The sequence below is a fragment of the Hemiscyllium ocellatum genome, chromosome 35 (genome assembly GCF_020745735.1).
Source record: "Hemiscyllium ocellatum isolate sHemOce1 chromosome 35, sHemOce1.pat.X.cur, whole genome shotgun sequence".
In the NCBI taxonomy this organism is placed as follows: domain Eukaryota; kingdom Metazoa; phylum Chordata; class Chondrichthyes; order Orectolobiformes; family Hemiscylliidae; genus Hemiscyllium; species Hemiscyllium ocellatum.
Genome location: NC_083435.1, coordinates 5,410,861 through 5,437,596, shown reverse-complemented (window position 1 = coordinate 5,437,596; position 26,736 = coordinate 5,410,861). Strand labels below are relative to the sequence as shown.

The window sequence follows — 26,736 nt, the reverse complement described above, 5'->3', positions numbered from 1 at the left end:
CTCTGTCACACACTCCATCTCACTCTCTCACCCTTTGTCACACCCACCGCCTCACTCGCTCATTCTCCGTCACACAAACACCTTACTCTCTCATCCTCAGTCACACACACCTCATTCTCTCACCCTCTGTCTCACACACCGCCTCACTCTCTCACCTTCTGTCATACACACGTCTCACTCTCTCACCCTGTGTCACACATACCTCCTCACTCTCTCACCCTCTGTCACACACAACGCCTCACTCTCTCATCCTCTGTCTCACACACTGCCTTACTCTCTCACCCTCTGTTACACACATCACCTCACACTCTCACCCTCTGTCACTCGCACTGCCTCACTCTCTCACCCTCTGTCACACACAGCCTCACTCTCTCACCCTCTGTCACACCCACCACCTCACTCGCTCACTCTCCGTCACAGACACACCTTACTCTCTCATCCGCTGTCACACACACTGCCTCACTCTCTCACCCTCTGTCAAACACTGCGCCTCACTCTCTCACCCTCTGTCCCACACACCACCTCACTCTCTCATCCTCCGTCACACACACCACCTCACTCTCACACCCTCTGTCATACACACCGTCTCACTCTCTCACCCTCTGTCACACACCGCCACACTCTCTCACCCTCTGTCACACACACCACCTCACTCTCTCACCCTCTGTCACACACTCCATCTCACTCTCTCACCCTCCGTCACACACACCGTCTCACTCTCTCACCCTCTGTCAAACACACGTCTCACTCTCTCACCCTCTGTTGCACCCACCGCCTCACTCGCTCACTCTCCGTCACACACACACCTTACTCTCTCATCCTCAGTCACACACACCTCATTCTCTCACCCTCTGTCTCACACACCGCCTCACTCTCTCACCCTCTGTCACACACACCGCCTCACTCTCTCACCCTCCGTCACAAACACCACCTCACTCTCTCACCCTCCATCACACACACCGTCTCACTCTCTCACCTTCTGTCATACACACCTCTCACTCTCTCACCCTCTACCACACACATCACCTCACTCTCTCACCCTTTGTCACACCCACCGCCTCACTCGCTCACTCTCCGTCACACACACACCTTACTCCCTCATCCTCTGTCACACACACCTCCTCACTCTCTCACCCTCTGTCACACACACCACCTCACTCTCTCACCCTCTGTCACACACATCACCTCACTCTCTCACCCTCTGTCACACACAGCGCCTCACTCTCTCACCCTCTGTCACACACATCACCTCACTCTCTCACCCTCTGTCACACACAGCGCCTCACTCTCTCACCCTCTGTCACACACACCACCTCACTCTCTCACCCTCTGTCACACACATCACCTCACTCTCTCACCCTCTGTCACACACACTGCCTCACTCTCTCACCCTCTGTCACATACAGCGCCTCACTCTCTCACCCTCTGTCACACACACCACCTCACTCTCTCACCCACCGTCACACACACCGTCTCACTCGCTCATTCTCCGTCACACAAACACCTTACTCTCTCATCCTCAGTCACACACACCTCATTCTCTCACCCTCTGTCTCACACACCGCCTCACTCTCTCACCTTCTGTCATACACACGTCTCACTCTCTCACCCTGTGTCACACATACCTCCTCACTCTCTCACCCTCTGTTACACACAACGCCTCACTCTCTCATCCTCTGTCTCACACACTGCCTTACTCTCTCACCCTCTGTTACACACATCACCTCACACTCTCACCCTCTGTCACTCGCACTGCCTCACTCTCTCACCCTCTGTCACACACAGCCTCACTCTCTCACCCTCTGTCACACCCACCACCTCACTCGCTCACTCTCCGTCACACACACACCTTACTCTCTCATCCGCTGTCACACACACTGCCTCACTCTCTCACCCTCTGTCAAACACTGCGCCTCACTCTCTCACCCTCTGTCCCACACACCACCTCACTCTCTCATCCTCCGTCACACACACCACCTCACTCTCACACCCTCTGTCACACACACCGTCTCACTCTCTCACCCTCTGTCACACACCGCCACACTCTCTCACCCTCTGTCACACACACCACCTCACTCTCTCACCCTCTGTCACACACTCCATCTCACTCTCTCACCCTCCGTCACACACACCGTCTCACACTCTCACCCTCTGTCAAACACACGTCTCACTCTCTCACCCTCTGTTGCACCCACCGCCTCACTCGCTCACTCTCCGTCACACACACACCTTACTCTCTCATCCTCAGTCAGACACACCTCATTCTCTCATCCTCTGTCTCACACACCGCCTCACTCTCTCACCCTCTGTCACACACACCGCCTCACTCTCTCACCCTCCGTCACAAACACCACCTCACTCTCTCACCCTCCATCACACACACCGTCTCACTCTCTCACCTTCTGTCATACACACCTCTCACTCTCTCACCCTCTACCACACACATCACCTCACTCTCTCACCCTTTGTCACACCCACCGCCTCACTCGCTCACTCTCCATCACACACACACCTTACTTTCTAATCCTCTGTCAAACACACCTCACTCTCTCACCCTCTGTAACACACACCACCTCACTCTCTCACCCTCCGTCATACACACCTCCTCACTCTCTCACCCTCTGTCACACCCACCGCCTCACTCGCTCACTCTCCGTCACACACACACCTTACTCTGTCATCCTCCGTCACACACACCTCATTCTCTCACCCTCTTTCTCACACACCGCCTCACTCTCTCACCCTCTGTCACACACACCGCCTCACTCTCTCACCCTCTGTCACTCACACGCTGCCTCACTCTCTCACTCTCTGTCACTCACACACCTTCTCATTTTCTCACCCTCTGTCACTCACCACCATCTCACTCTCTCACCCTTTGTCACTCACACACCGCCTCTCTCCCTCACCCTCTGTCACACACACCGTCTCACTCTCTCACCCCCTGTCACACACTCCATCTCATTCTCTCACCCTCTGTCACACACACTGCCTCACTCTCTCACCCTCTGACATACACACGTCTCACTCTCTCACCCTCTGTCACACACATCACCTCACTATCTCACCCTCTGTCACACACACCGCCTCACTCGCTCACTCTCTGTCACACACACACCTTACTCTCTCATCCTCCGTCACACACACCTCACTCTCTCACCCTCTGTCACACACACCGCCTCACTCTCTCACCCTCTGTAACACACAATGCCTCACTCTTTCACTCTCCGTCACAAACACCACCTCACTCTCTCACCCTCCGTCACACACACCGTCTCACTCTCTCACTTTCTGTCATACACACCTCTCACTCTCTCACTGTCTGTTACTCACATTGCATCACTCTCTCACCGTCTGTCACACACACTGGCTCACTCTCTCACTCTCAGTCACACACACCGTCTCACTCTCTCTCTGTTACACATAACATCTCTCTTTTCATCATACTTGCCATCTCTGACTCTATCTATTTTTCTCTGTCACACACACCATCTCTCTCCCTCCCAGTCTCATGCACTACCACTCTCTCTCTTTCTCTCTGTCATACACACCTCTCACTCTCTCACCCTCTACCACACACATCACCTCACTCTCTCACCCTTTGTCACACCCACCGCCTCACTCGCTCACTCTCCGTCACACACACACCTTACTCTCTCATCCTCTGACACACACCTCACTCTCTCACCCTCTGTCACACACACTGCCTCACTCTCTCACCCTCTGTCACACACACTGCCTCACTCTCTCACCCTCCGTCATATTCACAACCTCACTCTCTCACCCTCTGTCACACACACCTCCTCACTCTCTCACCCTCTGTCACACACACCTCCTCACTCTCTCACCCTCTGTCACACACACTGCCTCACTCTCTCACCCTCTGTCACACACAGCGCCTCACTCTCTCACCCTCTGTCACACACACCACCTCACTCTCTCACCCTCTGTCACACACACTGCCTCACTCTCTCACCCTCTGTCACACACACTGCCTCACTCTCTCACACTCCGTCATATTCACAACCTCACTCTCTCACCCTCTGTCACACACAGCGCCTCACTCTCTCACCCTCTGTCACACCCACCGCCTCACTCGTTCACTCTCCGTCACACACACCTTACTCTCACATCCTCAGTCACACACACTGCCTCATTCTCTGTCTCACACACACCGACTCACTCTCTCACCCTCTGTCACACACACACCTTACTCTCTCACCCTCTGTCACACACATCACCTCACTCTCTCACCCTCTGTCACACACTCCATTTCACTCTCTCACCCTCTGTAACACACACCACCTCACTCTCTCACCCTCCGTCACACACAGCGCCTCACTCTCTCACCCTCTGTCACACACACCACCTCACTCTCTCACCCTCCGTCATACACACCGTCTCACTCTCTCACCCTCTGTCACACACCGCCACACTCTCTCACCCTCTGTCACACACACCACCTCACTCTCTCACCCTCTGTCACACACTCCATCTCACTCTCTCACCCTCCGTCACACACACCGTCTCACTCTCTCACCCTCTGTCAAACACACGTCTCACTCTCTCACCCTCTGTTGCACCCACCGCCTCACTCGCTCACTCTCCGTCACACACACACCTTACTCTCTCATCCTCAGTCAGACACACCTCATTCTCTCATCCTCTGTCTCACACACCGCCTCACTCTCTCACCCTCTGTCACACACACCGCCTCACTCTCTCACCCTCCGTCACAAACACCACCTCACTCTCTCACCCTCCATCACACACACCGTCTCACTCTCTCACCTTCTGTCATACACACCTCTCACTCTCTCACCCTCTACCACACACATCACCTCACTCTCTCACCCTTTGTCACACCCACCGCCTCACTCGCTCACTCTCCGTCACACACACACCTTACTCTCTCATCCTCTGTCACACACACCTCCTCACTCTCTCACCCTCTGTCACACACACCACCTCACTCTCTCACCCTCTGTCACACACATCACCTCACTCTCTCACCCTCTGTCACACACAGCGCCTCACTCTCTCACCCTCTGTCACACACATCACCTCACTCTCTCACCCTCTGTCACACACAGCGCCTCACTCTCTCACCCTCTGTCACACACACCACCTCACTCTCTCACCCTCTGTCACACACATCACCTCACTCTCTCACCCTCTGTCACACACACTGCCTCACTCTCTCACCCTCTGTCACACACAGCGCCTCACTCTCTCACCCTCTGTCACACACACCACCTCACTCTCTCACCCACCGTCACACACACCGTCTCACTCGCTCATTCTCCGTCACACAAACACCTTACTCTCTCATCCTCAGTCACACACACCTCATTCTCTCACCCTCTGTCTCACACACCGCCTCACTCTCTCACCTTCTGTCATACACACGTCTCACTCTCTCACCCTGTGTCACACATACCTCCTCACTCTCTCACCCTCTGTTACACACAACGCCTCACTCTCTCATCCTCTGTCTCACACACTGCCTTACTCTCTCACCCTCTGTTACACACATCACCTCACACTCTCACCCTCTGTCACTCGCACTGCCTCACTCTCTCACCCTCTGTCACACACAGCCTCACTCTCTCACCCTCTGTCACACCCACCACCTCACTCGCTCACTCTCCGTCACACACACACCTTACTCTCTCATCCGCTGTCACACACACTGCCTCACTCTCTCACCCTCTGTCAAACACTGCGCCTCACTCTCTCACCCTCTGTCCCACACACCACCTCACTCTCTCACCCTCCGTCACACACACCACCTCACTCTCACACCCTCTGTCATACACACCGTCTCACTCTCTCACCCTCTGTCACACACCGCCACACTCTCTCACCCTCTGTCACACACACCACCTCACTCTCTCACCCTCTGTCACACACTCCATCTCACTCTCTCACCCTCCGTCACACACACCGTCTCACTCTCTCACCCTCTGTCAAACACACGTCTCACTCTCTCACCCTCTGTTGCACCCACCGCCTCACTCGCTCACTCTCCGTCACACACACACCTTACTCTCTCATCCTCAGTCAGACACACCTCATTCTCTCATCCTCTGTCTCACACACCGCCTCACTCTCTCACCCTCTGTCACACACACCGCCTCACTCTCTCACCCTCCGTCACAAACACCACCTCACTCTCTCACCCTCCATCACACACACCGTCTCACTCTCTCACCTTCTGTCATACACACCTCTCACTCTCTCACCCTCTACCACACACATCACCTCACTCTCTCACCCTTTGTCACACCCACCGCCTCACTCGCTCACTCTCCGTCACACACACACCTTACTTTCTAATCCTCTGTCAAACACACCTCACTCTCTCACCCTCTGTAACACACACCACCTCACTCTCTCACCCTCCGTCATACACACCTCCTCACTCTCTCACCCTCTGTCACACCCACCGCCTCACTCGCTCACTCTCCGTCACACACACACCTTACTCTGTCATCCTCCGTCACACACACCTCATTCTCTCACCCTCTTTCTCACACACCGCCTCACTCTCTCACCCTCTGTCACACACACCGCCTCACTCTCTCACCCTCTGTCACTCACACGCTGCCTCACTCTCTCACTCTCTGTCACTCACACACCTTCTCATTCTCTCACCCTCTGTCACTCACCACCATCTCACTCTCTCACCCTTTGTCACTCACACACCGCCTCTCTCCCTCACCCTCTGTCACACACACCGTCTCACTCTCTCACCCCCTGTCACACACTCCATCTCATTCTCTCACCCTCTGTCACACACACTGCCTCACTGTCTCACCCTCTGACATACACACGTCTCACTCTCTCACCCTCTGTCACACACATCACCTCACTATCTCACCCTCTGTCACACACACCGCCTCACTCGCTCACTCTCTGTCACACACACACCTTACTCTCTCATCCTCCGTCACACACACCTCACTCTCTCACCCTCTGTCACACACACCGCCTCACTCTCTCACCCTCTGTAACACACAATGCCTCACTCTTTCACTCTCCGTCACAAACACCACCTCACTCTCTCACCCTCCGTCACACACACCGTCTCACTCTCTCACTTTCTGTCATACACACCTCTCACTCTCTCACTGTCTGTTACTCACATTGCATCACTCTCTCACCGTCTGTCACACACACTGGCTCACTCTCTCACTCTCAGTCACACACACCGTCTCACTTGTTCACTCTCCGTCACACACACCTTACTCTCACATCCTCAGTCACACACACTGCCTCATTCTCTGTCTCACACACACCGACTCACTCTCTCACCCTCTGTCACACACACACCTTACTCTCTCACCCTCTGTCACACACACCACCTCACTCTCTCACCCTCTGTCACACACTCCATTTCACTCTCTCACCCTCTGTAACACACACCACCTCACTCTCTCACCCTCCGTCACACACAGCGCCTCACTCTCTCACCCTCTGTCACACACACCACCTCACTCTCTCACCCTCCGTCACACACACCGTCTCACTCTCTCACCCTCTGTCACACACCGCCTCACTCTCTCACCCTCTGTCACACACCGCCTCACACTCTCACCCTCTGTCACACACACCGCCTCACTCTCAGCCTCTGTCACACACACCACCTCACTCTCTCACCCTCCGTCACACCGCCCGCCTCACTCGCTCACTCTCCGTCACACACACACCTTACTCTCTCATCCTCTGTCATACACACCTCACTCTCTCACCCTCTGTCACACACACCGTCTCACTCTCTCACCTTCTGTCATACACACCTCTCACTCTCTCACCCTCTACCACACACATCACCTCACTCTCTCACCCTTTGTCACACCCACCGCCTCACTCGCTCACTCTCCGTCACACACACACCTTACTCTCTCATCCTCTGACACACACCTCACTCTCTCACCCTCTGTCACACACACTGCCTCACTCTCTCACCCTCTGTCACACACACTGCCTCACTCTCTCACCCTCCGTCATATTCACAACCTCACTCTCTCACCCTCTGTCACACACACCTCCTCACTCTCTCGCCCTCTGTCACACACACCTCCTCACTCTCTCACCCTCTGTCACACACACTGCCTCACTCTCTCACCCTCTGTCACACACAGCGCCTCACTCTCTCACCCTCTGTCACACACACCACCTCACTCTCTCACCCTCTGTCACACACACTGCCTCACTCTCTCACCCTCTGTCACACACACTGCCTCACTCTCTCACACTCCGTCATATTCACAACCTCACTCTCTCACCCTCTGTCACACACAGCGCCTCACTCTCTCACCCTCTGTCACACCCACCGCCTCACTTGTTCACTCTCCGTCACACACACCTTACTCTCACATCCTCAGTCACACACACTGCCTCATTCTCTGTCTCACACACACCGACTCACTCTCTCACCCTCTGTCACACACACACCTTACTCTCTCACCCTCTGTCACACACACCACCTCACTCTCTCACCCTCTGTCACACACTCCATTTCACTCTCTCACCCTCTGTAACACACACCACCTCACTCTCTCACCCTCCGTCACACACAGCGCCTCACTCTCTCACCCTCTGTCACACACACCACCTCACTCTCTCACCCTCCGTCACACACACCGTCTCACTCTCTCACCCTCTGTCACACACCGCCTCACTCTCTCACCCTCTGTCACACACCGCCTCACACTCTCACCCTCTGTCACACACACCGCCTCACTCTCAGCCTCTGTCACACACACCACCTCACTCTCTCACCCTCCGTCACACCGCCCGCCTCACTCGCTCACTCTCCGTCACACACACACCTGACTCTCTCATCCTCTGTCATACACACCTCACTCTCTCACCCTCTGTCACACACACCGTCTCACTCTCTCACCTTCTGTCATACACACCTCTCACTCTCTCACCCTCTACCACACACATCACCTCACTCTCTCACCCTTTGTCACACCCACCGCCTCACTCGCTCACTCTCCGTCACACACACACCTTACTCTCTCATCCTCTGACACACACCTCACTCTCTCACCCTCTGTCACACACACTGCCTCACTCTCTCACCCTCTGTCACACACACTGCCTCACTCTCTCACCCTCCGTCATATTCACAACCTCACTCTCTCACCCTCTGTCACACACACCTCCTCACTCTCTCACCCTCTGTCACACACACCACCTCACTCTCTCACCCTCTGTCACACACAGTGCCTCACTCTCTCACCCTCTGTCACACACAGCGCCTCACTCTCTCACCCTCTGTCACACACACTGCCTCACTCTCTCACCCTCCATCATATTCACAACCTCACTCTCTCACCCTCTGTCACACACAGCGCCTCACTCTCTCACCCTCTGTCACACACACCACCTCACTCTCTCACCCTCTGTCACACACATCACCTCACTCTCTCACCCACCGTCACACACACACCTTACTCTCACATCCTCAGTCACACACACTGCCTCATTCTCTGTCTCACACACACTGCCTCACTCTTTCACCCTCTGTCACACACTCCATTTCACTCTCTCATCCTCTGTCACACACATCACCTCACTCTCTCACCCTCTGTCACACACTCCATTTCACTCTCTCACCCTCTGTCACACACACCGCCTCACTCTCTCACCCTCTGTCACACACTCCATTTCACTCTCTCACCCTCTGTAACACACACCACCTCACTCTCTCACCCTCTGTCACACACAGCGCCTCACTCTCTCATCCTCTGTCACACACACCACCTCACTCTCTCACCCTCCGTCACACACACCGCCTCACTCTCTCACCCTCTGTCACACACACCACCTCACTCTCTCACCCTCCGTCACACACACCGTCTCACTCTCTCACCCTCTGTCACACACCGCCTCACTCTCTCACCCTCTGTCACACACCGCCTCACACTCTCACCCTCTGTCACACACACCGCCTCACTCTCAGCCTCTGTCACACACACCACCTCACTCTCTCACCCTCCGTCACACCGCCCGCCTCACTCGCTCACTCTCCGTCACACACACACCTTACTCTCTCATCCTCTGTCATACACACCTCACTCTCTCACCCTCTGTCACACACATCACCTCACTCTCTCACCCACTGTCATATTCACAACCTCACTCTCTCACCCTCTGTCACTCGCACTGCCTCACTCTCTCACCCTCTGTCTCATACCGCCTCACTCTCTCACCCTCTGTCATACACACGTCTCACTCTCTCACCCTCTGTCACAAACACCTCCTCACTCTCTCACCCTCTGTCACACCCACCGCCTCACTCGCTCACTCTCCGTCACACACACACCTTACTCTCTCAACCTCAGTCACACACACCTCATTCTCTCACCCTCTGTCTCACACACCAACTCACTCTCTCACCTTCTGTCACACACACTGCCTCACTCTCTCACCCTCCGTCACACACAGGGCCTCAGTATTTCACCCTCTGTCACACACACCATCTCACTCTCACCCTCTGTCTCACACACCGCCTCACTCTCTCACCCTCTGTCTCACACACCGCCTCACTCTCTCACCCTCTGTCTCACACACCGCCTCACTCTCTCACCCTCTGTCACTCACACCTCCTCACTCTCTCACTCCCTGTCACACACACCGCATCACTCTCTCACTCTGTCACTAACACACCGCCTCGCTCTCTCATCCTCTGTCACTAACACACCGCCACTCTCTCTCACCCACTGTCACTCACACCACCTCACTCTCTCACCCTCTGTCACTCACACCGCCTCACTCTCTCACCCTCTGTCACTCACACACCGCCTCACCCTCTAACCCTCTGTCACACACATTGCCTCACTCTCTCACCCTCTGTCACTCACACTGCCACATTCTCTCACCCTCTGTCACTCACACGCCGCCTCACTCTCTCACCCTCTGTCACTCACACGCCGCCTCACTCTCTCACTCTCTGTCACTCACACACCTTCTCATTCTCTCACCCTCTGTCACTCACCACCATCTCACTCTCTCACCCTTTGTCACTCACACACCGCCTCTCTCCCTCACCCTCTGTCATACACACCGTCTCACTCTCTCACCCCCTGTCACACACACCGCCTCACTCTCTCACCCTCTGTTACATATACCACCTCACTCTCTCAGCCTTTGTCACTCACACACCGCCTCACACTCTCACCCTCCGTCACACACACCGCCTCACTCTCTCACCCTCTGTCGCACACACCACCTCACTCTCCCATTCTCCGTCACACACACACCGTCTCACTCTCTCACCCTCTGTCACCCATACACTGCCTCTCTGTCTCTCACCCTCTTTCACACACACACACCGCCTCACTCTCTCACCCTCTGTCAATCATACACTGCCTCTCTCTCTCTCACCTTCTGTCACTCACACCCCGCCTCTCTCTCACTCTCTGTCACTCACACCGTCTCGCTCTCTCACCGTCTGTCACTCACACACCACCTCACTCTCTCACCCTCTGTCACACACACTGCCTCACTCTCTCACCCTCTGTCACTCACAGCGCCTCTCTCTCTCACCCTCTGTCACACACACACCATCTCATTCTCTCACCCCCTCTCACAAACACCGCATCACTCTCTCACCCTCTGGTGACACACAACGCCTCACTCTCTGACCCTCTGTTACATACACTGCCTCACTCTCTCATCCTCTGTCACTCACACACAGCCTCACTCTCTCACCCTCTGTCACACACATCGTCTCACTCTCTCACCCTCTGTCACACACACCGCCTCACTCTCTCACCTTCCGTCACACACACCGCCTCACTCTCTCACCCTCTGTCACTCACACACCGCCTCACTCTCTCACCTTCCGTCACACGCACCTCCTCATTCTCTCACCCTCTGTCACTCACACGCCCTCACTCTCTCACTCCCTGTCACACACACTGCATCACTCTCTCACTCTCTGTAACTAACACACCGCCTCACTCTCTCACCCTCTGTCACTCACACACCGCCTCACTCTTTCATCTTCCGTCACACGCACCTCCTCATTCTCTCACCCTCTGTCACTCACACGCCCTCACTCTCTCACTCCCTGTCACACACACTGCATCAATCTCTCACTCTCTGTCACTAACACACCGCCTCACTCCCTCACCCTCTGTCACACACACTGCCTCTCTCTCTCACCCTTTGTCACTCACACACCGCCTCACTCTCTCACCCTCTGTCTCACACACCGCCTCTCTCTCTCTCTCTCTCACCCTCTGTCACACACACGGCCTCACTCTCTCACACTCTGTCACACACAACTGCCTCACTCTCTCACTCCCTGTCACTCACAGCGCCTCTCTCTCTCACCCTGTGTCACACACACACCGTCTCATTCTCTCACCCTCTGTCACACATACCGCCTCACTCTCTCACCCTCTGTCACTCACAGCGCCTCTCTCTCTCTCACCCTCTGTCAATCATACACTGCCTCTCTCTCTCACCCTTTGTCACTCACACACCGCCTCACTCTCTCACCCTCTGTCAGTCACACACCGTCTCATTCTCTCACCCTCTGTCACTCACACACTGCCACACTCTCTCACCCTCTGTCACTCACAGCGCCTCTCTCTCTCTCACCCTCTGTCAATCATACACTGCCTCTCTCTCTCACCCTTTGTCACTCACACACCGCCTCACTCTCTCACCCTCTGTCAGTCACACACCGTCTCATTCTCTCACCCTCTCTCACACGCACCACCTCACTCTCTCACCCTCTGTCGCAAACACCGCCTCACTCTCTCACTCTCTGTCACTCACACGCTTTCTCACCCTCTCACCCTCTGTCACTCACACGCCGCCTCACTCTCCCACTCTCTGTCCCTCACATGCTGCCTCACTCTCTCACCCTCTGTCACTCACACACCGTCTCATTCTCTCACCCTTTGTCACTCACACACCGCCTCACTCTCTCACCCTCTGTCTCACACACCGCCTCTCTCTCTCTCTCTCTCACCCTCTGTCACACACACGGCCTCATTCTCTCACCCTCTGTCACACACAACTGCCTCACTCTCTCACCCTCTGTCACTCACAGCGCCTCTCTCTCTCACCCTGTGTCACACACACACCGTCTCATTCTCTCACCCTCTGGTTACACACACCGTCTCACTCTCTCACCCTCTGTCACACATACCGCCTCACTCTCTCACTCTCTGTCACTCACACCATCTCGCTCTCTCACCATCTGTCACTCACACACCGCCTCACTCTCTCACCCTCTGTCACACACACTGCCTCACTCTCTCACCCTTTGTCACTCACAGCGCCTCTCTCTCTCACCCTCTGTCAATCATACACTGCCTCTCTCTCTCACCTTCTGTCACTCACACACTGCCTCTCTCTCACCCTCTGTCACACACACCGCCTCTCTCTCTCACCCTTTGTCACTCACACACCGCCTCACTCTCTCACCCTCTGTCACTCACACACCGTCTCATTCTCTCACCCTCTGTCACACGCACCACCTCACTCTCTCACCCTCTGTCGCAAACACCGCCTCACTCTCTCACCCTCTGTCACTCACACGCTTTCTCACCCTCTCACCCTCTGTCACTCACACGCCGCCTCACTCTCCCACTCTCTGTCCCTCACATGCTGCCTCACTCTCTCACCCTCTGTCACTCACACACCGTCTCATTCTCTCACCCTCTGTCACTCACACATCGTCTCACTCTCTCACCTTCCGTCACACACACCGCCTCACTCTCTCACCCTCTGTCACTCACACACTGCCTCACTCTCTCACCCTCTGTCACACACATCGCCTCAATCTCTCACCCTCTGTCACTCACACCGCCTCAATCTCTCACCCTCTGTCACTCACACACTGCCTCTCTCTCTCTCAGCCTCTGTCACACACACCGCATCACTCTCTCACCCTCTGTCACTCACACCGCCTCACTCACTCACCCTCTGTCACTCACACCGCCTCACTCTCTCACCCTCTGTCACTCACACCGCCTCTCTATCTCACCTTCTGTCACACACACCGCTTCACTCTCTCACCCTCTGTCACACACACCTCCACACTCTCTCACCCTCTGTCACCCACACACCGCCTCACTCTCTCACTCCCTGTCACACACATTGCCTCACTCTCTCACTCCCTGTCACACACATTGCCTCACTCTCTCACCCTCTGTCACTCATACACTGCCTCTCTCTGTCTCACCCTCTTTTACTCACACCACCTCACTCTCTCACCCTCTGTCAGTCACACACCGTCTCATTCTCTCACCCTCTGTCACTCACGCAGTGCCACACTGTCTCAATCTCTGTCACTCACACACCTTCTCATTCTCTCACCCTCTGTCACTCACACGCTGCCTCACTCTCTCACCCTCTGTCACTCACACGCCCCCTCACTCTCTCAATCTCTGTCACTCACACACCTTCTCATTCTCTCAACCTTTGTCACTCACACACCGCCTCTCTCCCTCATCCTCTGTCACACACACCGCCTCACTCTCTCACCCCCTGTCACACACACCGCCTCACTCTCTCACCCTCTGTCACACACACCGCCTCACTCTCTCACTGCCTGTCACACATACCGCCTCACTCTCTCACCCCCTGTCACACACACCGCCTCACTCTCTCACCCTCTGTCACACACACCGCCTCACTCTCTCACTGCCTGTCACACACACCGCATCACTCTCTCACCCTCTGGTTACACACACCGCCTCACTCTCTCACCCTCGATCACTCACACACCGCCTCACTCTCTCACCCTCTGTCGCACACACCGCCTCACTCTCTCACAATGTGTCACACAACATCACCTCACTATCTCACCCTCTGTCACACACATCGTCTCACTCTCTCACCCTCTATCGCACACACCGTCTCACTCTCTGTCACACACACTGCCTCACTATCTCACCCTCTGTCACACACACCGCCTCACTCTCTCACTTTTACACATAACCTCTCTCTTTTCATCATACTTGCCGTCTCTGACTTTCTTTATTTCTCTCTTTCACACACACCATGTCTTTCTCTCTCTCTCACTCCCTGTCACATGCACTATCTCTCTCTCTCTTCCTCTCTGTCACACACGCTGTCACTGTCTCTGTTATGCACACCATCTTGTTCTCTCTCTCTGTCTGTCACATAAACTGTCTCTTTCTCTTTTTCACCCTCTTTCACACACACACCATCTCACTCTCTTTCTCTCTGTCATACACAACCTCTCTCTGTCACACTTGCCATCACACTCTCTCTATCTCTGTGTCACACACAGCGTCTCTTTCTCTCTCTCTCATCATTTCTGTCAGACACACCGTCTCTCTTGCTTTCTCTCTCTCTGTCACACAAACCTTCTCTCTCACCCTCTTTCAACACACATCCTCTCTCACTGTCATACACAACCGCGCTCTCTATGTCACACTTGCTGTGACCCTCTGTCTATGTCTCTCTGTAACACACACCATCTCTCTCTCTCTCTCTCTCTCTCTCTCTCTCTCTTTCTCTCTGTCACACACACCACTTCTCTCTCTCTCTGTTACATACACTATATCTCTCTGTCACACACACTATCTCTGTCTCTGTCATGTACACCATCTCTCTCTATTTCTGCCTCTGTCACACGCACCATTTCTCTTTCTCTATCTCTCTCTTTGTCATATGCACTGTCCGTCTCATTGTCATACAAACCATCTCTTTCTCTTTTTTACCCTTTTTCACACACACTGCCCCACTCTTTCTCTCTGTCATACACAACCTCTCTCTGTCACACTTGCCATCACACTCTCTCTATCTCTGTGTCACAAACAACGTCTCTTTATCTCTCTCTCATCGTCTCTGTCAGATACACCGTCTCTCTTGCTTTCTCTCTCTCTGTTACACCAACCTTCTCTCTCACCCTGTTTCAACACACATCCTCTCTCTCGCAGTCATACACAACCTCTCTCTATATGTCACACTTGCTGTGACCCTCTGTCTGTGTCTCTCAGTCACACAGACCACGTCTCTTTCTGTCTCACACACACCATCTCTCTCCCTCTCAGTCACACACGCCATCTCTCTCCCTCTCAGTTACACACGCCATCTCTCCCTCTCTCTCCCTCTCAGTCACACACACCATCTCTCTCCCTCTCAGTCACACACGCCATCCCTCCCTCTCTCTCCCTCTCAGTCACACACCCCATCTCTCTCCCTCTCAGTCACACTCCCCATCTCTCTCCCTCTCAGTCACACACCCCATCTCTCTCCCTCTCAGTCACACACACCATTTCTCCCTCTCTCTCCCTCTCTGTCACACACACCATCTCTCTCCCTCTCAGTCACACACACCATCTCTCTCCCTCTCAGTCACACACACCGTCTCTCTATGTCTGTCTTTATGTGAAAAACCCAATGTTTCTCTCTCTCTCTCTCACTCTCTCTGTCTCTGTCACATGCACATCTCTCTCTGTCACAGTCTCTTTCTCTCTCTCTCTCTGTCACATACATCCTCTCTATTGACACACACACTGTCACTTTCTCTCTCTCTCTCTCTCTCTCTCTCTCTCTGTCCATGCACCATCCCTCTCTCTGTGACATACACTGACAATGTATTGATCTAACACCAGCAATGAACAAATTAACAGAATTACTAACTATTCCTTAATTCAATTAAATTCTACTGGAATGAATGCTGTTTCAATAACACAGTTCCCACATATAAATCCAATTAATAAGAGCAATAAATTAAACTTAATCTCTCAACATGACACAGTCTATGTCTGCTCCGCTGTCTCCAATCTTCCTTCTGCTGATCTCACATCACAAACACCTTTCTTTTGATGATTCTTCTGTGAGGATTTGGAGCTGGAAATGGTGCATTTGATGGGTCCTTGTTAGAGAGCTTCATCATATTGTGTCAAAGTCAGCTTTGTCTCTCTATGACATTTGGCTTCTCTCAATTTTCAAAAAAACCTTGCCTTCAATATTCCTGATGATGCACCAAATTCTCACAACGTGATTGGTTTCAGGCTGTAAACACCATCAGGTTTTAAATTCAGTGGGTTTTGAATGGCAGAGTGTTTGGTTTAAATTAATTGGTCAAATTTGACTTGTCGTCAAAACAGCAGCAAACCTCAGGTGCCCGTGAACAAAGCCAACAGGAACATGTTTCCATTTTAGAACAGTCTGTCTCCCACAGCTGCACACAGACCTCCTTCTCTGCTGAACTCCAAGCTTAAAGTGCACTTTTCCTCCGAAAGGGACCACACTCTGCTTTTCAATTCATTTACAATTTTACTATTTTTACACACCAACTTTGTGACACTCTGTCACACTCACCATTACTCTCCCTCTCTCTCTGTCTCTCGCTCTGTCACACACTCATCCTCTCTCACTCTCTCTGTCACAATCACCGTGTCTCTCTCCCTGTGTCTATGTCCCTCTGTTGTAATCATTGTCTCTCTCTCTCTCTATCTATCTCTCCGTCTGTCTCTTTGTCATACACACCACATCTTTTTGTCACACTCACCGTCTCCCTCGCTGTCACTTTGTCATTCTTTGTCTATCTCTGTCACACATATACATCTTTCTCTCTCTCTCTCTATCACACATACCATTTCTCTCTCTCATACTCACTCTCTCCATGACACACTGTCTCACTCTGTCTCTGTTTGTCTTTCTCACTCCCACTCTATTGCAGTCACTGTCTCTCACTGTCACAGACACTGTCTCTCTCTTCCTTTCTCTCTGTCAAGTGGACCATCTCTCTCTCTCTCTCTCTCTTTCTCTCTCTCTCTCTTGCTCGCTCACTCATAGAATCATAGAGGTACAGCACAGAAACAGACCCTTCGGCCCAACTCATCCATACCGACCAGTTATCCTCACCTAATCTAGTCCCATTTGCCAGCACTTGGCCCATATCCCTTGAAAACCTTCCTAACCATATGCCTTTTAAATGTTGTAATTGTACCAGCCTCCACCACTTCCTCTGGCAGCTCATTCCATACATGCATCACCTTCTGCATGAAAAGGTTGCCCCTCAGGTTCCCCACCCCAGGGAAAAGACTTTGTCTCTTTAACCCTGTCTATGCCCCTCATGATCTAATAAACCTGTATAAAGTCACCCCTCAGCCTCTGATGCTCCAGAGATAATAGCCCCAGCCTACTCAGCCTCTCCCTATAGCTCAAATCCTCCAACCTGGCAACATCCTTGTAAACCTTTTCTACATCCATTCAAGTTTCACAACATCCTTCCGATAGGAGTGAGACCAGAATTGCACATAATATTCTAAAAGTGGCCTAACCAATGTCCTGAACAGCTGCAATATGACCTCCCAACTCTGATACTCAGTGCTCTGACTGATAAAGGAAAGCATACCAAATACCTTCTTCACTATCCTATCTACCTGCAACTCTACTTTCAAGGAGCTATGAACCTGCTCTCCAAGGTCTCTTTGTTCAGAAACACTCCCCAGAACCTTACTATTAAGTGGAAAAGTCCTGCTCATTCTATCATTCACCATCTCTCTGTCTCTATCTCTCCCTCTCTGTCACACTCTCTGCCTCTCTCTCTCTCTCTCTCTCTCTGTCACAAACGCTGTGCCTCTCCCTCTGTCACACAAACCACCTCTTTCTCTCTCTGATACTCTCGCCATCTCACTCTCTCACTTTATCACACTCACTGTCTCTGTCTACATCACACACAACATTCTCTCTCTCTGTGACAGATACTATCACTCTCTCTCCCTTAAAACCACACACTGTTCTCTCTCTGCCACACTGACTGTTTCTCTCTCTCTCTCTCTCTCTGTCACACTCACACTCTCTCTCTCTCCCTGTCAGAGATACCATCTCTTTCCATCTCTGTTTCTGTCACACTCGGCATCTCTCTGTCAAATTCACCGTCTCTCTCCTTCTCTGTATTTAACCCAGACATAGTTCCCCTCTCTCTGTCACACACATCCTCTCTCACTCGCTCTCTGTCACACACACTGTTTCTCCCTCTCTCCCTCTTTCTCTCTGTCACACACAGCGTCTCTCTCCCTCTCCCTTTCTCTCTCTGTCGCACACTGCCTCTCTCTTTCTCCCCTCTCTCTCTCTCTTTCTCTCTGACACACTGTCTTTCTCTCTCTCTCTCTCTGTCCCATCCTCTGTCTGTAACAGGGTTTCCTCAGCCTCATTGCAGGGTCTATCCCGAGTGCTGTTTAACCCCTTCCCTGGGGATGAATTTCTAATCCTGGATCATTGCTGATGTTCCCAGTCACTAAGCGGCTGTGAGAGTTACAGTGAGTGTGACTAACATTTTATTGGTGTCCCTCTGTTCCCAGCTCCAGTCACCTTGGACCCTAATACAGCCCATCCTGCCCTTCTCCTGTCTGAGGACCTGAGCACCGTGAGACGCACCGGGAATCGGCAGCAGCTTCCCGACAATCCAGAGAGATTTGATCGCTGTGGCTGTGTCCTGGGATCAGAGGGATTCACATCAGGGAAACAGTCCTGGGAGGTGGAGGTGGGGAATAAGACTGAGTGGACGGTGGGTGTGGCCAAGGAGTCCATCCACAGGAAGGGGAATGACATCTTGAATCGAGATAATGGATACTGGACACTGGTGCTGAGAGAGGGGAATAAATACTGGGCTAACAGTTGGTTCAATCTCAGTGTGAGTCCGAGGAAGATACGAATCTGTCTGGATTATGAGGGAGGGAAGGTGTCCTTTTATAACTCAGAGAACAAGATCCATATCTACACTTTCACTGGGACATTCACTGAGAAACTCTATCCTTACTTCTATCCGGGTAACACTGATGGGGGTAAAAACACAGAGCCTCTGAAAATCTGTCCCCGGAGAGTAACAATCCAGGAGGATGAGGGATTCATCGCTTCATCCAAATAAAGAGCCTCTCCGTGGGAGGTGGGGGGAAGATCCCACACACTGGGTACTGGGTGGGGGAGGGGGAATCCCCACACACTGGGTCACTGGGTGGGGGAATGGGAAGATCCCACACACTGGGTCACTGGGTGAGGGGGGCCCCATTCCTGGTGCAGAGGGGCTTTCCTGGGTTTGCTCCTCCTCTTACATGATGTGAAGGGGCTTCTGCTCCATTTCTGGTTCCATTTTAGCCCCATGTTCCTGACCTTTGACCACTGGGTGCAGCGGGGACCAGGCAGATCGGGAGACCTCCTCATGGGCCTGGTCTTGGGCCTGGCCAAAGTGACCCTCAACAGGATGCAGGCAGTGGGCAGTCAAGGGGGGTGTTTGTCCTGACTGTCTGACCCTCTTCCTCAGCTGGGTCAGTGCCCGGGTGTCCCTGGAGATCAGGCACATGGTGTCCACGGGTACACTTCAGGCCTTCAGTGGCTGGTGGGCACAGGGGGCACTGGGCTGTCATTAATCCTGGAAACGCCTTTTTACTGAGATTTAAATTTCCTTTAAAGTCCTCTTTCTTTTGGTCACAGTGGGTCAGTCCTGTCCCTTTTAAATCGAGGATTCATTGTTTTTGGGTTCTTCACAAAGGGTATAAATAGACACTAACTGAAACTGGAACGTTTGGGTCAGGAAGTGTGTGTGTGTGTGTGTGTGTGTGTGTGATTTTGCAAATAAATTGTTATAAAATTGTGGAACTACTGGTTCCAATTCTATCCTTCACCAAGTGACTCTGGAATCTAAACTCTAATCTGGAGGAGATGACAGTGAGTCCCCCAGAGAAGAAACCTTGGGGTTGGTGTAGCCCCCAGGACAGAGACCGTCATTGTGATCACTGTACCCTGTTGGGTCAGACTGTCTCAGGGAGGGAGTGCTGTACAATGTCCCCTTTCCTGCTGTGACATGTTGCTGAGTATGTTTCAAGTGTGTCACAAATAAAGTTTACATTGATGTTACTGACACTGTGTAGGTGTGTCTGGTTTAAGGGCCTTGACCTCAGATTATATTCAGGAACACAGTCAATCATTTCATGACCAGTTGCAATGAGCTCCTCTCACCTGGTTCCATTCTTACCCACCCAGTCAGAGCCAGAGATTCACCTGCAGTGGATTCTCTTCCCACTCCCACACTGTTCCCTCGGGAATCTGCCAAAGATTTGTCCTTAGCTCCTTCCTATTTCACAGCCACACGCTGCCTCTTGGGTCACATCATGAGAAAACATGTCAAGTTCCACGTATCTGGGTAAAAACAATGACTACAGATGCTGGAAACCAGATTTTGGATTAGTGGTTCTGGAAGAGCCAGCAGTTCAGGCAGCATCCAACGAGCAGCGAAATCGACATTTCAGGCAAAAGCCCTTCATCAGGAATAAAGGCAGTGAGCCTGAAGCGTGGAGAGATAAGCTAGAGGAGGGTGGGGATGGGAAGAAAGTAGCATGGAGTACAATAGGTGAGTGGGGGACGGGATGAAGGTGATAGGTCAGGGAGGAGGGTGGAGTGGATAGGTGGAAAAGAAGATAGGTAGGTAGGACAAGTCATGGGGACAGTGCTGAGCTGGAAGTTTGGAACTAGGGTGAGGTGGGGGAAGGGGAAATGAGGAAATTGTTGGAGTCCACATTGATGCCCTAGGGTTGAAGTGTTCCGAGGCAGAAGATGAGGCGTTCTTCCTCCAGGCGTCTGGTGGTGAGGGAGCGGCGGTGAAGGAGGCCCAGGACCTCCATGTCCACGGCAGAGTGGGAGGGGGAGTTGAAATGTTGTTCCACAGGGCGTGGTGGTTGATTGGTGCGGGTGTCCTGGAGATGTTCCCGAAAGCGCTCTGCTAGGAGGCGTCCAGTCTCCCCAACGTAGAGGAGACCACATCGGGAGCAACAGATGCAATAAATGATATTAGTGGATGTGCAGGTAAAACTTTGATGGATGTGGAAGGCTCCTTTAGGGCCCTTGATGGAGGTGAGGGAGGAGGTGTGGGCGCAGGTTTTGCATTTCCTGCGGTGGCAGGGAAAGGTGCCAGGATGGGAGGGTGGGTTGTAGGGGGGGCATGGACCTGTCCAGGTAGTCACGGAGGGAACGGTCTTTGCGGAAGGTGGAAAGGGATGGGGAGGGAAATATATCCCTGGTGGTGGGCTCTTTTTGGTGGTGGCGGAAATGGCGGCGGATGATTTGGTTTATGCGAAGATAGGTAGGGTGGAAGGTGAGCACCAGAGGCGTTCTATCCTTGTTACGGTTGGAGGGGTGGGGTCTGAGGGCCGAGGTGCTGGATGTGGACGAGATGCGTTGGAGGGCATCTTTAACCGCGTGGGAAGGGAAATTGCGGTCTCTAAAGAAGGAGGCCATCTGGTGTGTTCTGTGGTGGAAATGTTCCTCCTGGGAGCAGATACGGCAGAGGCAGAGGAATTGGGAATATGGGATGGCATTTTTGCAAGAGGTAGGGTGGGAAGAGGTGTAATCCAGGTAACTGTGGGAGTCGGTGGGTTTGTAAAAAATGTCAGTGTCAAGTCAGTCGTCATTAATGGAGATAATGGGCCCCAGCTCTGCCTGTCTCTTTATGGGCTACATAGAACAGTCGATCTTCCGTAATTACACCGGCACCACTCCCCACCTCTTCCTCCGCGACATTGATGACTGCATTGGCGCCACCTCATGCTCCCCTGAGGAGGTTGAGCAATTCATCAACTTCACCAACACATTCCACCCTGACCTTAAATTTACCTGGACCATCTCTGACAACTCCCTCCCCTTCCTGGACCTCTCCATCTCCATTAATGATGACCGACTTGACACTGATATTTTTTACAAACCCACCAACAGACAGGGAATACAGGGAGACAATGTGCAGGAACATGGGATTAGTTTAGAATGGCATCCTGGTCAGCACAGACACGGTGGGCCGAAGGGCCTGTTCCTGTGCTGTCCTGTTCTATGGAAGTAGATTAAAGTCAGAAAACAAAAGCTGAGAAGGAAGGAAACAAGTCAAAGGGGACGGAGCAAATGATCTCCGAGGTCCGCCACCATCCTGATCTCTGTTTCTCTCTCCACTGATCGTGCCAAACCCACTGAGTTTCTCCAGCAATTTGTTTTTGTTTCAGATTTCCGGCATCGCAGATCTTTGTGTTCTGTCATTCAATGATATTTGGCCGCAGTACCGATTCTCACCAGCCGGTGGCGGTGCTGTACCACATATAACATCACTTCAGCAATCTCCGCGCCCTCTGTTCCCCGCAGTACCGCTCACTGCCAGATGGTGGCAATATTACATCGATTATGAATCACCTGGGATGAGACTGTTGGAGGAATTTCCTGCTCACAGTGCGGCTCCCCTCAATGCTGGGGAGATGAAACACAGCCTGGGTGGCTGCAGAACACCAACGTTCACACCCTGAGCCTGTCAATTCAACACAGCCCAGTGTTCCCTGGCCAACATCTCTGTCTGGGAACTCCCTTTCACACCATCACCATCTTCTCCCATTCACACCATCACCACTCCCTCCCCAAACACAGCAGTCCCCATTCACACCATCACCACTCCCTCCCCAGACCCAGCAGTCCCCATTCACACCATCACCACTCCCTCCCTAATCCCAGCAGTCCCCATTCACACCATCACCACTCCCTCCCCAGACCCAGCAGTCCCCATTCACACCATCACCACTCCCTCCCTAATCCCAGCAGTCCCCACTCACACCATCACCACTCCCTCCCCAAACCCAGCAGTCCCCATTCACACCATAACCACTCCTTCCCAAACCCAGCAGTCCCCATTCACACCATCACCACTCCCTCCCTAATCCCAGCAGTCCCCATTCACACCATTACCATCTTCTCCCACTCACATCCAGGATGATGACACCAGCAAGGTAGGCAGTGTTTGGGCTCCTGGGCCTGTACCCTCCAGGTGGTAGCATCCTCCCTTCACTCCTTACCCTTTTTACTTTCTTTCTTTTTATCGTCTTCTTTCTGCCAACGCTGGCAGATGCGGTGAAATATTGGAGGTTGGGAAGTGAAGATGGACATTCTTTCAACATTATCTTTTCAATTTTGAAGTACCCAGATGGCGCTGGATTGTGGTGTCTGTTGATACTTTCCCTGTATTTATCAGGTTGTTCATTGGACAGTATCAGTGACAATAAATCATTGGTTATTCATTCTCACCATACCCATTCCCTCCCATTCACACCATCACCACTCCCTCCTTAAACTCAAACAGTGCCCTCTCCCCATTCCCAAAGTGTCTAATCCGTCTCCCCATCTGTTCCCTGCCTCTGCCCCTCACTGCCCCTCCCTCATGAACACTTCCCTCTACTCCTCATTGTCCCCTCCCTCACTGACCTCTCCCTCTACCCCTCACAGTCCCACCTCTCACTGCCCCTCCCTCTCCCCCTCACTGCCCCTTCCTCTCTTTCCCCATCCCTCTCCCTCTCTTTCCCCCTCACAATCCCCTCCATCTCTCGCCATTACTCCTCTTCCCTCTCCTGTCTATTGGAGGGTTCACAAATACAGTTTCCTCATACAGACAGGTCTTCCACCTCCCGTCTGTGGTCTGTTTCATCACTATCTGAGATTCGACCAACTGTGGTGGTGTCATCAGCAAACTTGGAAATGGCATGAGTCCGGTATTTGGCGACGCAGTTATGGGGATACAGTGAGTACATTAGGGGAGTGAGTACGCACCTCTGGGGGGCAGTGAGTGTTAGTGAGGATGAAATATTGTCCCCAGTGGCCTGTGGGTCAGGAAACTGAGGATCCAGTTGCAGAGAGTGGGGCTTAATCCGAGATCACTAAGTTTATTAAATCAGTCTCGAGGGGATAATAGTGTTGAAGGCTGAACTGTAGACAATGAGTAGGATTCTTATGTAGCTGTGCTTGGAAAATCCTTATCTCTGGAGTTCCCAACTCACTGTCTGTGTGAGGTCTGACACAACGGAAAACTTGTCAGCCTTCCTGCTCATAGAATCCAATGCAGTGCAATCATCGGCGCTCATTCTCTAAATTTCACATTTCTCAACTCAAATTGGAATTCCTGTTGGTGGACACGTTTGAAGGAAGGGAATGGGGGTCACTGTGGCTCAGTGGTTAGTACTGCTGCCTCACAGCCCCAGGGACCTGGGTTTGATTCCCACCTTGGACCACTGTCTATTTGGAGTTTGTACATTCTTACTGTGTCTGCATGGGCTTCCTCCTGGTGCTCCAGTTTCCTCCCAAATTCTAAAACTATGCAGGTTCAGTGAACTGGCCATGCTATATTGCGCCTAATGTTCAGGGATGTGCATTAGTCAGGGGTAAACGTAGGGGAGGGGGAATGGCTCTGGGTGGATTCCTCTTTGGAGGGTTGGCGTGGATTTGTTGGGCTGAAGAGTCTGTTTCCATACTGCAGGGATTCTATGATAATTGTAACTTTATGAAAGTTTGTGAATCCTGCACTCAGCACCGCTGAATGTCTCCACCTGGTTATATCGACAATACATCCGGGAGGGTCAGCTTAAACAGGAAAGACTGTCCATGCTTTTACCGAATGTAACTAACATGGACTGTCACATCAAACATATTTCCTGTAATTATCAGGATCCAGGGAAATTATAAACTACTCAGTAATTATAGGAGTGGAATCATGTATCTGATTCTAATGTGCTGTGTCTATACTCACTTGGTTAGAGACAAAAATCTGCAGATGCTGGAATCCAAAATAGCCAAGCAGGAGGCTGGAAGAACACAGCAAGCCAGGCAGCACCAGGAAGTGGAGAAGTCAATGTTTTGGGGATAACTCTTCTTTAGGATTGGTGGTGGGGGTGAGGGGACCTGCAGATAAATGGAGGGGGTGGGGCATTGTTTTGGGGTAGTGGTGAGGTAGTGATCGACGAATAAAGGTGGTAGGTATGACCTAGTAAGTCGATGGGAGGAATGAATCTGATTGGTAGCTGAAAGGAAGGGTCAGCAGGTGGAATGGAAGGGAGGAGGTGGGGCTGGGAAGGGAATCGGGGGACGGGTAGGAAGCTTATTTGAAATGGGAGATCTCAGTGTTGAGTCCTCTGGGCTGTAGGCTGCCCAGACTAAAGATGAGGTGTTGTTCCTCCAATTTGTGGTCTGGTTCTCTGTGGCAATAGAGGAGGCCGAGGATGAACTTGCCTGAGAGGGAGGTGGAGGGGGAATTAAAATGGGTGGTCAGGTCAGGCTGGCTCTGGTGGGTCCAGCTAAGATGCTCAGCGAAACATGCCCTGAGTTTCCACTTGGTCTCCCCAGTGTCGAGAGAACCACATCGGGAACACTGGATACAGTCACCTAGGTTGGAGGAGAGGCAGGTGAACCTGTGTCTCACCTGGAAGGACTGTTTGGGGCCCTGGATAGAGGTGAGGGGGTGGTGTGCCAGCAGGTTTTGCTTCTTTTACATTTGGAATTGGTGGAAGTGTTTAAGGATGATATGTTGGATGTGGAAGCTGGTGAGGTAGAAAGTGGGGACAAGGGGCACCCTGTCTTCATTCTGTTCGGAGGGAGGGGTTTCTCACCCTAAACCCATCAGATGGTTTTTAGTTTGACAGGAGTGCGGCCGTGCTGCGTATCGAGTGAAAAGGGAGGAGGAGGTGGGATGGGGAAACCGGGCAATGTCCCCAAGCGCTGGGATAAAGTAGATTCATGAAGTTCCCGTGTGTACTTTCATCATCAACTTCACACAGGGAGACATTGCTCAACGGTTCTAGAACATCAGGTCACAACAATTCCCCATGAACCAGAGTGAATCCAATCAGAAAATCCATGGCCCGAATGTATTCAGCAGCACAGGAAGATTGAAACTGAACATGATCTGGATCCAGAATTGCTGAGTGT

At 52.4% G+C, this 26,736-nt stretch overlaps 1 protein-coding gene across 1 annotated transcript in view; it reads left to right on the top strand.

Annotated features, from left to right (window-relative positions):
- Window positions 1-19,942, top strand: part of LOC132832849 (zinc-binding protein A33-like) — a 34,263-nt gene extending 14,321 nt beyond the window's left edge. The window contains exon 6 of the mRNA XM_060851035.1: window positions 19,326-19,942. Within this exon, the coding sequence (XP_060707018.1) occupies window positions 19,326-19,891 (566 nt within the window). The 3' untranslated portion in view covers window positions 19,892-19,942. The remainder of the gene's footprint in view (window positions 1-19,325) is intronic.
- Window positions 19,943-26,736: the final 6,794 nt, after the last annotated feature.